We start from the raw sequence: 22,686 nt of genomic DNA, 5'->3' as shown, positions 1-22,686 counted from the left end.
ATTTTAACAAGTCCAAAGCACTAAACATATCCTTGAATGCTGATACAGTTTCCCTTTGTAAAAGAAATTTCCCATTTAGCTGGGAGGATAAGTCTATTACTTACCTTGGAATCCAATTGCAGTCGAATTTGTGTGATATGTATGCTCTAAACTTTCCTCCAGCCCTTTCACTTGTACAGACTGACATAGATAATTGGCATAAGGGTTTATTCTCCTGGTTCGGTAGAGCCGCTATAATAAAAATGAACGTGCTCCCCAGACTCCTATACCTTCTACAGACTATCCCTATCAAAATACCCTCATCCTTCTTTACCGCATTTAAAAGGATTTGCCTGAAATTTATTTGGAACTCTAAACGGCCCAGAATTAGATGGGAAAAGTTGATTATCCCCAAACATTTAGGTGGCATTGGTCTTCCTGACATTCAAAAATATCATTGGGCCTGCCTCCTGACTTGTGTGATTGATTGGCACCTACATGTTGAGACTAAGGCATGGATTAAACTTGAAGGATCATTCTCTCCACTTCCTTTATGTCACCTACCTTGGATCTGCTCCCGTAGGATACCTCGCGTAGTTAATCGTCATCCTCTGACTGGCCCGACCTTGCTAATATTTAGATCCTTATGTAAGAATTTTGGTATTGCCTCTATTCCTGGCCCTTTATCCCCACTTAATTTCAATCCCGATATCCCTATAAAATGTTTTAGTCCTCGAAGCTCTTATCTGTCTCCGAATGAATCTATATGAGTGGAATCCTTTTTTGAAAAAGGTCACGTTCTCTCATTTGATACTTACACAGCCAAACACCCTGAATATCACATTTCCTTTTCAGATCACAGACGACTTTCACAATTCCTCTCTATGGGCCAGATTCACGTAGCACGGGCGCAGCGTAACGTAACCGATTTAGGTTACACCGCCGCAAATTTTCTGTCTAAGTGCCCGATCCACAAAGCACTTACCTGGAAATTTGCGGCGGTGTATCCTAAATCCGTCCGGCGCAAGGCGGGCCAATTCAAATGGGGCGGGTACAATTTAAATTAGGCGCGCTCCCGCGCCGGACGTACTGCGCATGCTCCCGATGCAAATTTCCCGACGTGCTTTGCACGAAATTACGACGCGCCGACGTTTTGTGAATCGCGACGTGAAAAAAAGACTTGCGCCGGGAAAAAAAAAAAAATTCAAAAGCGACGTGGGAAAAACGGGTATACTTTCACATGGTGTAGTAATTTTACACTTTGTAAAAGGTGCCCTATCTTTGCGATGGCAAACTAACACTTGCGGCGACGTAACGACGGGAAAAAGTTTTGTGGATCGCCGTAACTGCTAATTTGCATACCCGACGCTGGTTTACGACGCGAACTCCCCCCAGCGGCGGCCACGGTACTGCATCCTAAGATCCGACAGTGTAAAACTATTACACCTGTCGGATCTTAGGGATATCTATGCGTAACTGATTCTATGAATCAGTCGCATAGATAGAAACAGGGATACAACGGCGTATCAGCAGATACGCCGTCGTATCCCTTTTGTGAATCTGGCCCTATGTCCCCATCATACTCAGACTGGCTCAAACTCAAAACACCTTTTAAAAATGTATGTGTTGGGTCATCACCTCAGAGACACCTTATTTCTTCCGCTTATGCCCTTTTTTTTTCTGCTATCAATCTCAAAGATGACTGTACTACTCGTAAATGGGAAAGTGATTTAGATATATCCCTTTCTGAGGAGGAATGGTCGCGTATATTCCATCACATACACAAGAGCTCAGTGAATGTCCTTGCTCAGGAAAACAGTTATAAAATATATTCTAGGTGGTACAGGACTCCGGTTATTACTCATAAATATATCCCTAATTCTACACCCTTATGCTGGCGATGTGAATCTGAACGTGGTACACTTTTGCATATATGGTGGGAATGTAATCTCATTCAACCTTTCTGGAAAGAAGTCCATAATCTAATTTCCCATATTACGACTTTTACCCCTGAATTTACGGCGGCTCAATATTTATTACACCATAGTTCCTGGTCAAAATCTACTTACAAACGTTCTCTTTTGCCACATCTTATTAATGCCGCTAAACTCTGCGTCCCCATTCTTTGGAAAAAAATGTACTCCTCCTTCGATATCTGATTGGTTGAAAAAAATTGGGCATATTGCTGACATGGAAAATCTAATCTATCAATCAAAAGATTCTCCAACTACTTTTTATGATACTTGCGCCTGTTGGTTGAATTTTAAAGATTCTGATAAATTTCTTCAATTATTTGGTGCTTCTACTTAAAATTTTTCTGACTTTTATTGTCTTATGAATTCAATTTTTATTATATCATACTGATGCTTGATTTCAATTAGTCTTTTCGTCCATATCCCTATACTTCCCTCTTACCTCCTCCCCATCCATTTTCCTTTTTTTTTTTTTTTTGTATCCCCTTGGCCTTCTCAGGCTACATATCTATATGTTGAGTGATATTTTTGGAATCTATTCTATCAAATTACATTTCTGTCTTTGATAAAACAATAAAATATTTGAAACGAAAATAGTAGACAGCCCTGCAGAAGAAATGTAAACAGGTCCCTGCAGCCGCAGACATAAGGCCTCGTACACACGACCGAGGAACTCGACGGGCGAAACACATCGTTTTGCTCGATGAGTTCCTTGTTAGGCTGTTGAGGAACTCGACATGCCAATTTTCTCCATTCCCGTGGAGGAAAAAAAGAACATGCTCTCTTTTTGGCTCGTCGAGTTCCTCGACAGTTTCCTCGTCGAAAATGTACACACAAAAAAAAAAACAGCAAGTTTCTTGCTGGTTATTGCCGAGAAACTCGGTCGTGTGTACGAGGCCTTAGTCTTATGTTGGTGACAGAAAAAGGCTTAAAGCAGTACTGTCTCAGAAAATATGCTGCCGCTAACAACTACAGGAATTAGATTATTCTGAAAACATTTATTTTTGCCCAACCGCACGTAAAAAAAAAAAACATTCATCTAGGTTATTCATGGCTGAATTGTATGATTCGCTATGTTTTTATACCCGTATACCATGCAAAGAGTTTAGGAATGTTCTAGTGTTTGCAGCCGAATTCCTAATCCCTGATTACTTAGGTGAGTCATTAGAATACCACAAGAACAATAATGGTTGCAACATCAGTATCTGATCTGGGGCAGGCTGAAATATCTGTTTGTTTCCTTCAAAACAAGCTTTAATAATTCATTAATCCCAAGTCATTATTCACCAGTGAGAAGATTCACACTCGCAAGCATCCTGCATTCTTGTTCCGTTTTTAGGTTTATAATTTATAAAAGTGTTCTGTCTTCCCTGCATGGACTTTCTCTATGACTAAATAAAAGTTAAATTTTAGCTTTTTAGGTGCTAGAAAATAATGTGTTTGTGTTAATGTTTGTCATTCAAGAGCTAACTGCTTTGACAAAGAACATATATTGATCCACACAAACCAGCCTTTGGACTCAGAATGCCATTCTGAAAATGCTACCTGGACACTCTGAATGGGTAACAGTGTATACAATTTTCCCACAGATTGAACTTTTTGAAGAATCACTTTATGTTTCACTGACATTACAATGTTTAAGCCTCATTCATAAAATATTTATTGATTTCAGCTAGAACAGATCATATCATATATATCAAATATATTTTGTGTAGTACTGGAACAATAGATGGAAACTAAATATGAAAAAATAAATACATTTTAGGAAATTTTCCATATTCAAAAATGGCAAATGTTTGTGAGTCACATTAAATTGATCGCAAGGCTGAATCTTTTTTAAAAATAAAATAATGAACATTATTATTATTATTTAAGGTACTTATATAGTGCTGTCAATTGACGTAGCCCTTTACTTATACATTGTACATTCACATCAGTCCCTGCCCTCAAGGAGCAATCTAAGGTAACATGGTATACTTACCCCACCGCCATTCTTGGCTCCACCTCTTCTCTGAGCTGCTTGCAATGGGAGCACGTGTGCGGGAGCAATCCCAAGACGGGCTATGTATGTCCATAGATACAAAAACCACCTCAAAGCCCCGCCCCTGCTAACAGGATTTGACGGACAGCAGTGGGAGCCAATGACTACCACTGCTCACAGTAAAGCCTGTGAATGCAGGAAGAGAGCAGAGTGAGGCTGCTGGTGGGGACAGCGCTGGATCGAGAGTGGTGTCAGGTAAGTGTTTAGGGAAGGGGGAGGCACAGACAGTGGAAGTTTTTTTACCATAATGCAGAGAATACATTAGGATAAAAAAAAACTTCTGCCTTTGGAATAAGGCCCCTTTCACATTAGCGGACCGTTCGTCCGTTTATTACAAGTCCGTTTACGGACTTGTAATGCATCCCTATGGGATCGCGTCCGTTAGCGGATGGAGCATCCGCTAACGTCCGCAACCATCCGCGTCCGTCAGGATCCAGTTTTTCGGACGGAAGAAAACTGTTGGCGCTATATAAATCCTGTATAATAATAATAATAACATATGTTAAATACACATATGATCTATTGGGGAAATTTTGCTGAAATTAATGGTCTGGTGACAGAGGGCCAGATTCACAAAAAACTCCAGCGGCGTAACGTATCGTCTTTACGTTACACCGCCGCAAGTTTTCAGCATAAGTGCCTGATCCTCAAAGCACTTACCTGTAAACTTGCGGCGGTGTAACATAAAGCTCGCCCAATTCAAATGGGGCGTGTACCATTTAAATTAGGCTCGCTCCCGCGCCGGACGTTCTGCGGATGCTCCGTTCGCAATTTTCCCGACGTGCTTTGCACGAAATTACGGCGGCCCGACGTGTTTGTGAATCGCGACGTGCGTAACGTACTTACGCCGGAAAAAAAAAATTCTAATTCGACGCGGGAACGACGGCCATACTTTAACATGGGCTGTGTAAAGTTAAGGCATGAAAAAACATGACTAACTTTGCGACGGGAAAAAAGGACTTGCGACGACGTAACTAACGCGAAAACCTTCGTGGATCGCCGTAAATCCTCATTTGCATACCCGACGCTGGAAAACGACGCAAACTTCACCCAGCGGCGGGCAAAGTATTGCATCCTAAGATCCCACGGTGTAAGTCAATTACACCTGTCGGATCTTAGGGCTATCTATGGGGAACTGATTCTATGAATCAGCCGCATAGATACGACAAGAGATACGACAGTGTATCAGGAGATACGCCGTTGTATCTATTCTGTGAATCTGGCCCAGAGTCCCTTGAAAATACACCTTAAATCTCCTTGTAAGAATCAGGAATTATGTCATTTAGTTTAAATTTTAAGGGCCCTTTCACAGAGGCAGACAGCTGACAGATCCCCTGTTGATCAGAGTAGAGCGGGCAGATGACAGGTTCATATCTTCTTAGTTTATGCAGAGCGAACATGGACAGAGCCTGCTCCGCTCTATGGGTGGCGGGGTGTAAACGGTCTTATTGTCTGTTTACATTAGACTGCCCTCTGCCCCGATCTGCCTTGACGGAAGGAGACAGATCCCTTTCAAGTTTTCTTTAATCAGTCCCGATTGGTTTAGAGGTGTGGGTGTATATGGACACAAGTCTATAGGGGAAAATGGACCTTCCAATTAGGTCCACCTGAAAAACTGATAGGCAAACCTGTTTGAACCCTTCGTGTGAAAGGTTTCTTGTGACTTTAAATCGTTTTTGGAACAAGCCAGTCCAAGTGGACTATTAGCTCCACTAACAGATGCGCACGCTGTCAGAGATGTATGACCAGTATGTAGCCTCAGCTACATACAGTATACAACACTGTGTTCTGGCAGTGGTACAGGAAGCTTTGTATTTCATCAATGCATATAAAGCTTCCTCTGCTTGGCTGAGGTGGCGATGGGTGGATGATATCTTGATCTTCACCTGAGCCACTCAGAGGAAGCCTTGATGAAATACAAGGCTTCCTCTGAATGGCTGAGCAGTACTCAGCCTGACACCATTTTGTTCTGGGAGCGGGACAGGAGATCCGGATTCCACTGTCAGAATGCAGCACTGTATTCTATATGTAGTTGAGGCTACATACAGTTTATACAGCACTGACAGTAGACACATGTAGTAGTGAAGAAAATTGTTTGTTTGGATAAGCTTAGGCCAAACTAACTATTAAAAGTCACAAGAAACCTGGAGTTAAGCTTTAACGCTACTTGACTATACTTTTAAAAACTGTTTATATACAGTATATCATCATAAAATACGTTTATACATTTATTTTATTATTTTATTTATCACAAATTATCATAAAATACGTTTATATACAGTATATTATCATAAAATAAGTTTATAAACACCTTTAGTTCCTGTGGTGAACCAATTTAACAGGGGCTCACAGCTTTTGATTGGGTAACAGCATAGTGCTCAGTAACAGTCCTGCCTGTTCAAGCACTAAGTATGACGCAATCATGTAATACCCACATACAGGCTCAGAAGGTGGCAAGCACGGAGTGTACAGTACCTACACCTTTACTAAGCAATTGCTTTTCTGGCAGCAAATTAGAATTTTGAGAAACTATGTTACAAAAAACAGCTAATTATGTGATACAGCTGAATTATGCCAACATATAAATTGATATTTAGGACCTTCAAGTGAGAAAAGTGGAAGCTAGAGAGCTTGGAGTGTGAAAACAACTGCATACAGTGAGAAAAGTCATGGCCATAAATTATTGTTTCCTGGTTTCAATATGTGTCCAAAGGTGCTGGTATGGTTACATTCATGCATACATAAGTCCCAGACTAAATAAAACATATCTTTGGTGTCTTTATCAGTATGGGTTACGCATTGATTAACCATTAAACTTTGTTTTCTAGATATAGCAAGCAAGTGAGAAAGCTTAGCAGACAATGAAACAAAATCATAAATTGATAAATACATTGAGTACATGAACATCAACTATTTTTGAATGTACCTAAGTTTCTAATATCATGGAAGCAGAGGTAAACTATCTGAGAAGGGTTTATCTAAAAGAAGAACGTAAAAACGTACCTCTTGCCTCTCTGCATGAGCCCCTGTATGCCGCTTATACCTCGTACACACGGTTGGACTTTCTGAGAAAAAAGGTCATACAGGCTTTTTTTCTCTGAAAGTCCGACCGTGTGTAGCCTCCATCTGACTTTTTTGGTCGGAAGTCCAGCGGACCTTAGATAGAGATTCTGTTCTCTTTTTGTCCATCGGACTTCCGACCGCCTCACGGCAAACTTTTGTACGGTCAAAAGTCCGACCATGTGTACGAGGCATAAGAGTTCTCTTTTTCCTCAACGGGAGTCTCAATTTCCTCGTCGTGTTCCTCGTCGGGCTGGTTTTCGACGAGAAACTCGAGTGTGTGTATGCTAAGAAACCCTCGCATGCTCAGAATAAAGTATGAGACGGGAGTAAAAGTAGCATTTGTAATGGAGATAACACATTTTTCACGCTGTAACAGACTGAAAAGTGCAAATCGTCTCCGACAAAACTTTTGCTTAACACGCAGTAACATGAGATTAGCAAAAGCAGCCCCAAGGGTTCTGCCAGTGGAATCGAACTTCCTCTGCCATTGTATGTGTTGTACGTCACCGCGTTTGAGAACGAGGAGATTTTGTCTTGAAAGTGTGTACGCAAAGCAAGCTTGTCGAGTTCCTCGACAAGCCTAACAAGGAACTCGTCGAGGAAAACGATGGCCTAAGTGCAGTAGGAGACCAGGTGATCAACCTTCCTAGAAGTGACACACTGTAAAGCATGATTTTGATTAAACAGAACAGCACTTGTCAGAGAGGTAAGTATATACTCTTTTTTTTGCAGGGTCAACTTTTTGTGTGATTTTTGCGACAAGGTTACATTTAAGAGCAATAGTTAGTAGGACTTTAGGAAAAGAGTGTGTGTAGATGAAGTTTAGGGGTGTGGGGGAGACAACCATGTTTTACTGCAGCAGGTGACAACAACTCTAGTGATGCCACTCTTTCTAGTCATGCTGCTACTAAATAGTTGCTTAAGCCTAGTACACATGGGCCGAATATCAGGCAGCATCGACCTTTTCAATAGAAATTGCCCGGCATTTAGCCTGTGTGTACTGCAGCCGGCTTCTGTTGAATGGGCATGATTGAAAAAGGTCTGCTTAACGGCTCCTGAACAGGGCTCTCAGCCATTGGCTGAGAGCGCAGACTGGAGTGTTCTGGAGGGGGGGGGGGGGGCTTCCCCCTGTCAGAACAAATAGCACAGCAGAGGAGATTGCTGTACTAACATCAGATCGTTATTAAAGTGGCTCCTCCTAAGCTGTTTTTTCTTCAGCCCCTTGGTTGAATGGAAAAAAAATTGTAGTGTGTACCAGGCTTAAGGAGTGGAATGGAGTGGAGAGAACTGAAGAAGGAAGCAAACATTTTTTAATTAACTGGCACAAGTCACACCCTATCACCCCACTGCTGAGGACACAGTCCCTGGAATTCATAAAGACAAGCGGCAACAGATTTTTACGAAAGTGTCTCTCAAACATTCTAAAAGTGGTGAAGTATATGCCAATTTCATATACCTGTTCAGACCTTGTACTTGAATTTGGCTTGTGCTGAGCCACTTTTAGAATGCATGAGAAACACTTTTGTGAAATCTGACAATTTTTCTCTATGTACGCTAAAATAGAGTTATGCCCTGTACACACGATCGGAATTTCCGTTGGGATAAACTCCGACTGATTTTTCTGACGGAATTCCATTCAAGCTGTCTTGCATACACACTGTCACACAAAATTCCGACCGTTCAAAACGCGGTGACGTACAACACTACAACGAGCCGAGAAAAAGTTCAATGCTTCCGAGCATGCGTCGACTTGATTCTGAGCATGCTTGGTTTTTTCTCCGTCGGAGTTCCATACAGATGAACGGAATTTCCGATAGAAATTTATTTAATTGAAAAAAAACAGAACATGTTCTCTTTCTAAGTCCTTCGGAACATCCGATGAAATTCCGTCTGACTTTTTCCATTGGAAATTCCGATCGTGTGTACAGGGTATACGTCTTAAATAGCTCAACTTTTACATTTGGCACATTCAATGCGACACAATGTAAAAGTAGTGCATTCTAGAACTACCTAAATTTGGTGCACGATGTCTGAACCAAAAGTGTTGCAAATGCTTCAAGATATTGGTGCAATACAAGAGGGATTAATGCCAAAAAAGTGGCACACTACATAAATTAATTTTCTATGAAGTTCTCCTTTAAAATGTAATTACCTTATTGCTGTATAGTTCAGCATGATTAATTTACTTAACACTTACATAAAGCAGTAGGCATTGCAAAAGATAACAATAAAACCACACTGACCTATTCTAAACAAATCCTTTGGCAAAAGGCCCAGGTTTGTAGGAAACAAAAGGAAGAGCTTAATTCAAAATTCTAAAATTGGCCTACACAAAATTTATGGAGATTATTACACATCATTTCACAGATCTTGTTTTACAGGAAAATGAACTAGAGTGGCCCAGCAATGAATATATATTATTTAACATCAAAGATATGTAAAAAGTTTTCCAAGCTTAACCCAATAAACAGGCAGGTGTCATAGTAAAGCAATTATTACGTCTTTACAAAAACTGGGTAATCTATACAATTGTCATTTGAACACTTCCTCCTTAAACACAAGATAAATTGGAACTTTGATCTCTTCTGTTCAAAATCCTAAATAAATAGCAATCAGATTGTGAAAGCTTTGCACAGTGATTCCTGCTATTTAATAAGGACAATCTATATTTAATTAAAAAACTCAGCAGCAAATACTTTTGTGTTTAGGGAAGACAAATCCCAACCCCAATTTTTGAGGGAAAAAATAGCCTTTGGGAAATAGCAAGTGGGCCTGTTATCTGTTATCATCTGCTATTTAATAGTGACTGCTTATTATAATAAATGAGGTGTGTCCCCTAAAATGGTCTGATTGGTTGTGCTATTCAGGTGTATTATAAATTTCCATTTGATAGATTTTTGTTGGAAGTCCCTATCTGCTGTAGACTTATTGAGCATTAACTCATTCTCTCCTGACACTGTGCATTCAACACCTGCATTGATTATTTATTGTTGTTCATGTACACATGATGACAGATATATTAGCAGAATACTGTAAATGTACATGCTAGACTGCAGGCAGATATATATATATATATATATATATATATATATATATATATATATATATATATATATATATATATATATATATATATATATATATATATATATATAAACAAATGTCACTTTACTGTAGTTATGTATTCATTAAAAAATGGTTATGAACAAAATATGTAAGGGTTGAGGGTAACAGACTGCAAAAATAGATGCAATGGCATTGGATAATGGTAAATAAGGGAGAGAAGTTTTCATGAAAGTTTCACCAAAGTTGTAACATTTAATTTCACTGAAATCTGCCTGGAAAAAAAATCGAAATGTTTTTGTCTGTATTTATTTAGAAGGTGGGATGTATTAAATGAAGTTTGGTTCATTTCACCTATTGCTCTTTGATTTTGTTTTTTTTCATTTTGTATTTGATCATCAATTGTTTGCTGTTGCTAAACGTTTTTTTCATTTTTTTGTCTCGCTCAGATTTTTTTTACCTGTGAAAAACAAGGAAGGTAATGAAAGGCCTATTTTTTGACAAAATAACAGATCCAGGATTATGAAAACCCTCAGAAGGTATTTAACCCTTTCCTGTTCACAATCTGTATCCTAATGTGCCTTAACAAAATGCCCTGTGCTGAGCATAGGTAATTAAATGTCCTCTGACAGCTACCAGCCAACACTTTATGTGACTTCTAGTTGTCAAACCAAGCTGTCACTGACAGCTATTGTCTCTAATAAGGACTGGGAACAATCAGTATAGTTATCATTAATGACAAAGTGATCATTGCAAGCTGGACATTTTATTTAGACAAATGTGGTTTCATCTTGCAGCAGCTATTGTAGCCTGTAGATTGCATTATGCTGTGATTGTCTAATGCAATCATAGTATTAAAAAAAAATGTTTAAATTTACAATTGTGTCAACTTATTAGCATATAAAAAAAACACAGGGATTTATTAGAACGGCGAATCAAATGAAATCATTGTATATCCTAAAATAAATATATATATATATATATAGATATATATTTAGGTGGACAAGCTACACATAAAGTTATATTAAGATGAACTGATGTATACTTATGTTGCTAGATTTGGTCTGGATATCTAGGCTTCAATAACCACTAGGTATGAAAAGTTAAAGAGTATGAAAGGGTATTACGCTGACAAAATTAAGCCTCGTACACACGGCCGAGGAACTCGACATGCCAAACACATCGAGTTCCTCGGCCAGTTCAGCCCTGAAGCCGCCGAGGAGCTCGGCGGGACGAGAGCTCCCATAGAACAACGAGGAAATAGAGAACATGTTCTCTATTTCCTCGCCGAGCTCCTCGTCGGCTTCCTCGGCCGAAAGTGTACACACGACCAGTTTCCTCGGCAGAATTCAGCCAGAAACTCGGTCGGAAGCTGAATTCTGCCGAGGAAACTGGTCGTGTGTACGGGGCCTTAGAGTTCACCAATATCTTGCTCACCAATGTCATCCTCAAAATCACAGATATTTCACAGTGAAATTATATTATATATGGGTTATCGTTAGAGTGAATTTGGGAAATTGTTGAAAAGAAGCCACACATGATGTAAATCATGCATATTGCAATACCGTGAGGTAATACTAGGTGTGGATAAAAAAATACAGACAGTAAGTTTAATTGCTAAAGAGATTTAAAGTATGTTGTAAACTGCCTTTCCTATTTAATAACAAAAGAGGGGTGTTGACTTCCCATATACATGCTGCCAAGAATATTAAATGGCAGATATAAATAGCAGGATAATTCCTAAATATTAGACCCAGTAATAATAACTATTAATACAGAAAATGAATGAGTGCTTGAACTTGTGTCTATAGCCCAAGCTGGCAACACGTAACTATTTGGCTACACAGGGGCAGATCCACAGAGATCTGCACCCGCGCAGCGTATCAGAGATACGCTACGCCGCCGTACCTTACCTGGCTTTAGTTCGAATCCAGGAAGATTTTGCGCCGTAAGTTACGGCGGCCTAGTCTATCTCTGGCGGCGGAATTCAAATCGGCGATTAGGGGGCGTGTTTCATTTAAATGAAGCGCGTCCCCGCGCCAAATGAACTGCGCATGCGCCGTTCCAAAATTTCCCACCGTGCATTGCGCTAAATGACGTTGCAAGGACGTAATTTTTTTTAACATAGACGTGACTTACGTACATTCCGATTCACGGACGACTTACGCAAAAAAAAAAAAAAATTCAAATTAAACGCGGGAACGACGGCCATACTTAACATGGCAAGTCTAACTATACGCCGCAAAACACCAGCTATACGCCGGAAAAAGCCGACTAGAGACGACGTAAGAGAATGCGACGGCCGCGCGTACGTTCGTGGATTGTCGGAAATAGCTAATTTGCATACCCGACGCGGAAAACGACGCAAACTCCACCCAGCGGACGCCGAAGTATTGCATCTAATATCCAAAGGCGTACGAATCCGTACGCCTGTCGAATCTAACCCAGATGCCGTTGTATCTTGGTTTAAGGATTCAAACTAAAGATACGACGCGGGAAATTTGAAAGTACGCCGGCGTATCAGTAGATACGCCGGCGTACTCTCTCTGTGGATCTGCCCCACAACCTCCTTTTTTATCTAACAGCAGCTATGTAGTGTGAAGGTATACCTGAATGGATATTAGATTGTAATGCCGCGTACACATCGTCGGAATTTCCGACAAGAAAAGTTTGATGTGAGCTTTTGATCGTCTGTATGCAATTCCGCCGTGCAAAAAAACACACATGCTCAGAATCAATTTGACGCATTCTCAGAATCATTAAACCCCTTTTTTTCACAGCTCGTTGTAGTGTTGTACGTCACTGCGTTCTTGACATTCGGAATTTTGTGTGATCGTGTGTATGCAACACAAGTTTGAGCCAAAATTCAGTCGAAAAAAAACCCACGGTTCTTTCGGATTCCTACTATATTAAAGGAGTTGTAAAGGCAGAAGTTTTTTTTATCTTAATGCATTAAGATAAAAAAAAACTTCTGTGTGTAGCAGCCCCCCCCCCCCCCCCCTAATTGTTGTGCAGTGTATTGAAACTACTGGAAGCTTCTTGGATACAGCAAATGGCTTTACTTTTATGGAGGATATTATATCATGTCTTTACAGAATGAGAAACAGGAACTGAATACAAATAAGTGCACTGAACATAGATAGACAATACATCCTGTCATCACATTACCGTAGAATAACACACTATAACACTGCAGGATAGATATGTATAATGCATACAGTATTGTTCAGTTTATTAGCAACTATGCTGTTGTACTTCCAACACTAATTACTTACCTGAGCCCCATCTCTCTCCAGCAATGTCCACGGATGTCTAAACTGTCCGGGGCACTCCTCCTGATTGGCTGAGACACATCGTCGGTGCCATTGGCTCCCGCGACTGTCAATCAAAGTCAGTCAGCCAATCAGGGGAGAGAGCAGGTGGGGCTGGGTCAGAGCTCTGTGTCTGAATGGACACACAGAGCTCTGACTCGGCTCCAGTGCCCCCATAGGAAGCTGCTGGCTATGGGGGCACTCAATAGGAGGGAGGGTCCAGGAGCAGAAAAGAGGGACCCGAGAAGAGGAGAATTTAGGCTACTACAAAACCAACTGCACAGAGGAGGTAAGTATAAGATGTTTGCTATTTTTTTATTTTATTTTTAAACGTGCCTTTACAATCACTTTAAATTGTATTGCAATTGTACTGTCTGCCCTTATGTTGTAAAGTGCTGTTTAAACTGCCGGTGCTATATAAATCCTGTATATTATTAATAATAATAATAATAATATTAATTCTGTGGATTTATGGGTTGGCTTTCACGCAACATATTCATTTGCAAATTTAATGGAGTTTGTTCAGTAATTGTATGATTGTGTGCCTTTGTAGTCAGATTGTATGATATGTGCTTTAAAAGTAAACTTAGCTTGTTAGGTATTGTATACACTGTATATACAGTTTCTGCCTTTTGAGATCTTTCTAAATCTTGACAGGACTAATACTTCAGTCATGTGATTGGCCTTTCTAACTATGTAATGAAGAAGTACCCGTATTTATCGGCGTATAACACGCATAGGCGTATAACACGCACCCTAACTTTAAGAGAAAAGTTTCAGGAAAAAAACTATCCACAGCCGCCTGCGTATAACACGCAGGCACAGTTTACCCTCTATTTTCAAGGTAAAAAAGTGAGCGTTATACGCCAATAAATACAGTATATGTAAGGCAATGTTGGAGCTGCCTGTCTGACCACAAATGACACAAAGCAATCTCATACCAAACTACTGCTTTGGCCTTGCTGCAGTTATTAAATTTACTAGGATAACATCTCCTGTCTTTGAGTAACAAATATAACCACCATCCTCTTATCAAATTCACATATATGAGCAGTGTGATATGATCTGCAAATTATAGGGGTTAAAACATCAATATATCTACAATGGTGTCATTGGAGCGGTGCATGGTGCATGGAAAACAAATAATTTTATGCAGGGTGAATGAGCTTGCATTATTGCTGGATTTATTGCACATGAACAATATAATAATATAATTACTGTAACAATGACAGATTGCATGCAATTATTTTTTTTTGTTTCCACGGTGCTTTCTAAACAATGCAATTACAGCTTGGCATACACACATTTATGCTCATTCTGGCCATTCAATCAAAAAATGCAATGCAAGCCAAGGGTACCTGCCTATGTTTTTTAATTCACAACAGTTGAATAGGGTTCCCTAGGTCATTCGTCACTATGTTTTCATGAAAATGTTTTTCAGTGGAGGTTCACAATGCTCAATCCATCAAAGATTACTAGCCTCCTAGATTTGGTTTATTTAAATGCAGGATAAATTATTTAAACAACTTTTATGCTTTCCAGATCAAGATCTCGGGTTCTAATGCACTTGATTCTGTGTGCACCAGTTTTAGTAAATCTCCCCTATGTGTACCTAAATTCAGTGTCCTCTTCCAAAAACATTTTGAAGTTGATCAAAGCATCTAGCTGTGGTAAAGACTACACAAAATAGCTGTTTCATACTATGCCACATGTCCATGTAAGGCTGACATATTCTGTTACATGTTATACATTATTAGAATTAAACCTAAGGTGAAAGGGTGAAAATTTCTTTCCTGCAACCACAGGTTGCCCATCAATGCGCACAGTGCTGACATGGGAATACCTCCTGCCAAACAATTGCCTGCTCCCGGCGGGGGAAGGCGTCCCCGCCAGGAGAAGACAGTAATTATTGCCAAGAGCTATAGCAGCTGATAGTGATAACTGCAAGGGAACCCGGCAGACTGGTTGTACCCAAGTTGATCAATCAACTTGGTACATTCAGCGGTTCCTCCTAAACTGGCCGAGATTCTAACTGTGTATGGCTGGCCTTAGTATTTTCTATGACAAGTTTAGATATAGGATGGAGTTTTGTGATACAATTCTTCATTTACTGGAAAGCTTCACATAAGAAAAATAGACTTATGATAACATTATATTGCTCTCAAAGCTCTTGGAGCACCACAACAAAAAGAGTTGGGTCCCACACATCCCAATAAAAAAAAACGCCGATTCACGAACATACTTGCGCCCGGCGTATTAATATACGCTGTTTACGTAAGGCGTACGATGGCCTAACTTTACCCCTCATAAAGCAGGGGTAAGTCATGTTAAGGTATGGACGTCGGAAACGTTGGAACAGCGTTGTATTTTACGTCGTTTGCGTAAGTCGTACGTGAATGGGGATGGGCGTAGGTTACGTTCATGTCGACTAAGCATTGAGCCGGCGTAATTTAGGGAGAAAATTTGACGTGATACTGAGCATGCGCGCGCATGCGCCGTTCGTTAGGCGTGTCATTTACGCGGGGTCACAATTCAACACGCCCCCTACCAGCCTACTTTGAATTACGCAGGCTTACGCCGGCTAATTTACGCTACGCCGCCTCAACTTACAGAGCAAGTGCTTTGTGAATACTGCACTTGCCTGTCTAAGTTGCGGCAGCGTAGCGTAAATAGGATACACTACGCCCGCACAAAGATATGCCCAGATACGTGAATCTGGCCCCTGGAGTTTTTATAAAATGGCTTTAGCATATAAGGATTCAATCTCTGCCTTTTCTCACGTAGTATATCTTTTTTTTTTTCTTTATTCACTACTAGTTTCCTTTTATTTTCCAATAACAGGCCTTCTAATGCAAAAATGTTAAAGTGCTCCTGGGTCCAAATGATTAACATTAAACTGTTTACATATTCTTAAAAAGCAGAGCTTTTAAACAAGTAATCCCCCAACTAAGACCTGGTTCACACAGGGGTGGCACGACTTTGGGGGGCGACTCGGCAAGGCAATCTCAAGACGACTTTAGAGGCGACTTGCAAGATGACTTCTGTATTGAAGTCGCCCCGAGTCGCACCCAAAGTTGTACAAGAACCTTTTTCTAAGTCGGAGCGACTTGAGTGGCTCCTATTAGAACGGTTTCATTGAACAGAGCGGAGCGAGACTTGTCAGGCGCCTGACGAGTCGCCCCTGTGTGAACTGGCTCTTACCCTTGTGTTTTTAAATTGAAGTTATTCATTCTCAAAGATCCTCAGAAATCACAACTAAGACTCAGTTTCAGTCTAACAGCTTAGAAAGGATCATTTCAAACGACCATCCTCTGTTTTGGGTCAGTAGGGGATATATAGACAGAACCCTGCTAAATCAGATCAGAACAGGACAGATGTCATTTGTGACATCCGTGTCTGTCCCAATATTTTCTCCACCTTGTGATGGAGATAAAACTGACTTACACAGTCTCCATGGGCAGGTGGACATGGGCGGATATGTATTTGATAGCATCAGCGTTCATCTGATTCGCAGAGAAACAAAAAAGGACGCTAAGCTTTTCTGTTTGTTTTTGCTGATCTAATGGGACTCGGTTGTGGATGAATGTAAACACATACGCCAGCCTATAGAAATACATTGCTCCCCTTCTACATTGGTATAAATAATGGAAAGATAGAGCACTTGTCAGAAAGGGGCCAAATATTTGCTGGTTGTTAAACCCGGAGGGATGGTAGTCGGCCAATATTCTGTTTTCAAAAGCAGAAATTTCACTGCCTGTGTTCAGAAATTACATTTCTCCACAATGCTTATAGATACAGACATGAATGAGGGCTTATTTTAAAGTCTTGTACTGCTTGATCAAGATATGTGAACAACTACATATCCTATGAGTTATCGGGGCACAAGTTCACTTTAAAATTGATGACAAAGGCAAATATTGACATGGGATGATAGCTACGCACTCTGTTTTTATTACAGCAAACCTATGTCAATGGGTGCCTTGCAACTTATCTCCAGCACTAGGTAACAACTGATTGTCTGGGCTGGATTTTCCTAAAGATCATTACCATTCCATACAGATACATGGATCAAAATTCGGTTGGTTCAGCAGGGACTGGACAAATTTCGGTTCATGTCTGGCCACTGTGATTGAACAAAAGTCAATGTACTGATCGACTTCTGTTCAACCACCCTGTTGGATTTTAGCCCCTCAATCTATGTATTATTTTGGTGGAGAAGCCTCCCCACTGTCAAAATACAAAGACACAACGGGGAGGATTCCCTTATCCACCTTAAATGTCTGGATGGGAGACTTAGGTAAAAAAATAAATTTTGTTAAATCCACTGATTAAATTAAAACAACTGACTCCTCTATGGCAATCTTAAGTCCACCACCAGTGCTTTTTGCTCAGTGTGTAAGAATGCACACATGTCTTATAAAATAATCTTAAAGACGTACCGTATCAATCAGATTTTTCAACATCATCATCCGATGTTTATTTACTCCAATAATTAAGTCCACTATAATAGAATGTACTGACTACATCAAATTTCTCTACCTGTATACCTGTCAGTGGTTAGTAAATGGCTACCTGAACTGTCAAAATATGTTGGAATATGTTAAAATGCCTGATTTTTAAATGAGGGAAGAATTTCGGTCAGTCCCACAACAAGCATACCAACCATTATTTTCCTAACTACTTTTACTGATATAGCACACAATATTTAACTTTATTCTAAAATGTGAATAAACACCTCTATGCCTTAATACTAGTTTAGAACAGATCGGTTTTTGGGAATTAGTATGGTGTAAGTGAATGAACCTATTTAATATTGATTTATAAAAACTGGAGCAATGGAAAAACTGGGCTGCAGTTAACAAAGTTTTAAGCTTTTACATGAATTAAAATAACCATGGAATCTACTTGATTATTATAAAGAGTAACTCCTCTTCCATTACTTCAGATTCATAATTTCGCCAGAGTGTAGCCCATAGGGGCTGCATCCAAATTTTTACTTAAGACACCAAAGAGATCTAACAAACAGGCAACTTATGGAAAATGGCAATACATTGCTTCTACTTTAAACCAATTTTTTATAAAAGGATGGAAATTTTTAAATATGTCTTAAGACAACAAAACACAATTCTGTTCATATTACTGTTAGGAGTTCATGTATCGCCATCTACAGTTCTACTACATAGATGTTGGATCGATCATTGATTGTTAAGGAGTTATGGTATGCAGACCCTATAAATCTTCCAAGATGCTGCCTCAGGATTAAAAATTCTCTTCTCACGAAAAGGATGCTAGCCATTTTTCAAGTTGCCCTTCATGACCCATGAACCTTTGAGGATGTCTATATGAGTAATTATCATTTATATATATATATATATATATATATATATATATATATTCCCGATATGAGCTTCAATATGAGTCAAAGCTGGATAAAATAGTAAAAAACAGTTCTTTATATCTTTCTATTACTCAATGTATGTCACATCTGTCAGATTAGAACAGTTATTTTCAGCTAGGGCCCTTCCAGAGGGTTGCCAGAGGTTCCTTGAGCCGTGATAGATTGACCTGGTAGTTCTAGGTCCAGGGCTTTTTTTCAGGGGGAATTTGGTGAAACTCAGTTCCACCACCTCTGGCTCAGACCCTTGTGGGCTGGAGCTGCGCACCACAATTACTTGTAAACAAAGAAGTCAGGTTTCTATGTTTACAAGTGACAGCTCTGCACTCTGTGTGTAACCCTCCTTAACTCTGTATGTAATGCAATCCCGGTATTTAATGCCCATTTACGACTCTCCTACTGTTCGTGAAATTTGACTGACCACACCCACTGTTTGATGTGATTTGGAGGGTATGTGTGGGTGGAGGGGTTTTGGGGGGTTGTGGTTGAGTTCAAGCACCTAATGCTCTTTTTACCTGTCTCTATGAGTGACATTATGACCACCACTGTAAAGGGGCATTCTTTAAACTAACCCCCAATTTTAGCATGGGATGCCTGAGACCTAAAAATAATTTTAAGCATTCCTCTGGGGTACAAAGGCTGGGTTTGAAGCACAAAAGAAATAGATATACAAACATCTTGCCAGCACAGAGCACTAGAAACACCATTTACGCATATAAACATTGAGTGATTTTTAATGTTTTTCCTAATAGTGACCATAGCACACCTGCTAGAATGTATAGGATAGCTATCTCTCTAATGAAAAAATTGGGAATTTTGTGCTGCAGCACAATTTGCATTCTACAGTCCATTTGATGACATATCAAGCAGATAAAGTAGCTGCAACAGAACCAGCAGTCAAATAAATGTAGTGTATCCAAATAGGAATGATATGATGCTCATCCATCCTGTATCTGTTACCAAGGCACCAGCATCCTTACCACTCATTAATAAGGCGATACCTCCCCTCCCCCTACATTAGGTCAGCTTTGGTTTTGATCTAACCCAAGAGACATGTATTTTATTGCTAGCTGCAAGCGATATACTGGATAGAGGAATAGCAAAATATCATTCTTGTGCTGGATGTGGCCCTAGTTCCAAGAAAATGGAACCACTCTGTTGAGCTGACTGTCAATTTTATGACAGCAAATACGCATATTTAAAAATAAAGCTGGATGCAATACATAGGCTTTGGAAAAGGCAATCACTGACCTAAAACCACTGCCACTACGGTGACGATGAGCAGCCAGTTGTTCTTCAGGATCCTCTTGCAGTCACAGCCTTTCTTCATCTTCTTCCCCATCTTGCAGTACTCCGTCTTATGGGAAATGTGTGTAGGAAGGATAGACAGAAGAGATCTGGATGGAGACAATGCAGAGAGGTGTAAGAATGTCACTATATCACACTGCAGGCACCTGCTCCAGCATGAGAAAGATCAGTGCAGTCTCCTTCTTTTCCCTGAGCCTCTGTTACTGCAGCAACCTTTTGTGCCAGTGTGCCCTGATTGTCTGTGCTGCAGATTACAGGCAGCTCGCCCTCCCTCTTACTAGCGATAGCAAGCAGTATTGTTAGCATACCTATCTGCATGCACTGGTTCAGATCTGCTGCTGGCTGACGGGCTAAAAGGCACATGAACCTGCTAGACTGTCCCTGCCTCCCTCCTCCCACTCCTCCCTGTCTTTTCAGTCCTACCCATTACTGTCAGGAAAAGTGGGTGCTGTGCTCTAGTCCGCCTTACTGTTTACATATGCAGGGGGGGATTAACTACAATTATTTCCTCATCGGCTGTTGTGTAAAAATCTAAACCTATTGAGCTTGCTTCACTAAACACTAGAAGATGTTAACCGGGTTAAGCTGTGCCCACCTTTTTCAATTAACCATGTGCAAGACAGAATCCGCCGCACGTGATTATTTTAAGTGATTGTAAGCTTCTTGAGGGCAGGAACAATATACACTCACCGGCCACTTTATTAGGTACACCTTGCAAGTACTGAGTTGGACCCCCTTTTGCCTTCATAACTGCCTTAAAGGGGTTGTAAAGGTACATTTTTTTCCTAAATAGCTTCCTTTACCTTAGTGCAGTCCTCCTTCACTTACCTCATGCTTTTAAATGTCCTTATTTCTTCTGAGAAATGCTCACTTCCTGTTCTTCTGTCTGTAACTCCACACAGTAATGCAAGGCTTTTTCCCTGGTGTGGAGTGTCGTGCTCGCCCCCTCCCTTGGACTACAAGAGAGTCAGGACGCCCACTAAGGCCTCGTACACACGGCCGAGGAACTCGACGTGCCAAACACATCGAGTTCCTCGGCCAGTTCAGCCCTGAAGCCGCCGAGGAGCTCGGCGGGACGAGAGCTCCCATAGAACAACGAGGAAATAGAGAACATGTTCTCTATTTCCTCGTCGAGGTCCTCGTCGGCTTCCTCGGCCGAAAGTGTACACACGACCAGTTTCCTCGGCAGAATTCAGCCAGAAACTCGGTCGGAAGCTGAATTCTGCCGAGGAAACTGGTCGTGTGTACGGGGCCTAACACACAGCTCCTTTCTCTATCTGCAACGAGAGCGTCCTGACTCTCTCCTGTAGTCCAAGGGAGGGGGCGAGCACGACACTCCACACCAGGGAGAAAGCCTTGCATTACTGTGTGGAGTTACAGACAGAAGAACAGGAAGTGAGGATTTCTCAGAAGAAATAAGGACATTTAAAAGCAAAATGGAAGGATGAGGTAAGGAGGACTGCACTGAGGTAAAGGAAGCTATTTAGGGAAAACATTTTTTACCTTTACAACCCCTTTAATTGTTTTTTCCTAGGCTTTTTTATTTTATTTTTTGCTAGTGATTCAGCCAGTAAGTCTCTAATTTCCTTTAACAGATTAAGCTGTCCAGACAGAGTAGCCGTTAAAGGGTTGCGACAAACATGTACAATTAACAGGGGTGCTTGCAATGGTCAGCTTTTTTTTTTTCAGATCATTTTTTATTAAGGCTTCGTTCACACCTAGGCATTTTTGGATTTTTTTCTGCTCTTATGCCGCATACACACAACCGTTTTTCATGACGAGAAAAATTCAATTTTTTAAATTGGTCATTAAAAACGGTTGTGTGTAGGCTCCAGAGCATTTTTCTTGACGAGAAAAAATTTAGACCCTGCTCTATTTTTTCTGATCGTTTTTCACATGATTCTTTTTCACGTCGTGAAAAACGGTCATGTGTAGGCTTTAACGAGGGGGAAAAAAACATGCATGCTCAGAAGCAAGTTAAGAGACAGGGAAATTAGCATAAGCAGCCCAAAGGGTGGCGCCATTTGAATGGAACTTCCCCTTTATGGTGTCGTCGTAGGTGTTGTACGTCACCACGCTTTGCTTGAGATTTTTTTTTTACAAATGTGTGTATGCAAGGCAGGCTTGAGAGGAATCACAACAAATCACGTTGAGAAAAACTTCGTTTTTTTTCATGACATGAATACACATGATCGGTTTGTCCGATGAAAACAGAACGATGGACTGTGTGTGGGCCCCATAGTTTTTTTTCCATCGGTGCAAAAAAATAGAACATGTTTTAAATTTTTCCTATATGGATAACAAAACGATAGAAAAATACGATCGTCTGTGTGGAACTCCATCGGACAAAAATCCATGCATACTCATATGAGTAAGCACTGATTGTAGTGCGAAACGTCAGCTGTATGCCCCTGTCTTTGCTGTGATGTGTGGTGTTTGAATACTTTTATCAATAAAAGGCAACCGAGAAGGTTTTTCCAGAGTGCGGCTGTCCAAACATTTCTTTCTACATATACTCAGAATAAAGTCGACACATGCTCAGAAGCATTGAAC

At 40.5% G+C, this 22,686-nt stretch overlaps 1 protein-coding gene across 1 annotated transcript in view; it reads right to left on the bottom strand.

Annotated features, from left to right (window-relative positions):
- Positions 1-20,539, bottom strand: part of SLC1A1 (solute carrier family 1 member 1) — a 110,129-nt gene extending 89,590 nt beyond the window's left edge. Inside the window, exons 1-2 of the mRNA XM_040357381.1 lie at positions 20,442-20,539; positions 20,077-20,222 (exon numbers count right to left, since the gene is read on the bottom strand). Coding sequence (XP_040213315.1) covers positions 20,077-20,167 — 91 coding nt within the window. The 5' untranslated portion in view covers positions 20,168-20,222; positions 20,442-20,539. The remainder of the gene's footprint in view (positions 1-20,076; positions 20,223-20,441) is intronic.
- Positions 20,540-22,686: the final 2,147 nt, after the last annotated feature.

Source organism: Rana temporaria, chromosome 1 (genome assembly GCF_905171775.1).
Source record: "Rana temporaria chromosome 1, aRanTem1.1, whole genome shotgun sequence".
NCBI lineage: Eukaryota > Metazoa > Chordata > Amphibia > Anura > Ranidae > Rana > Rana temporaria.
The sequence above is the reverse complement of the archived record's forward strand: the minus strand, read 5'-3'. Positions and strand labels throughout refer to the sequence as shown.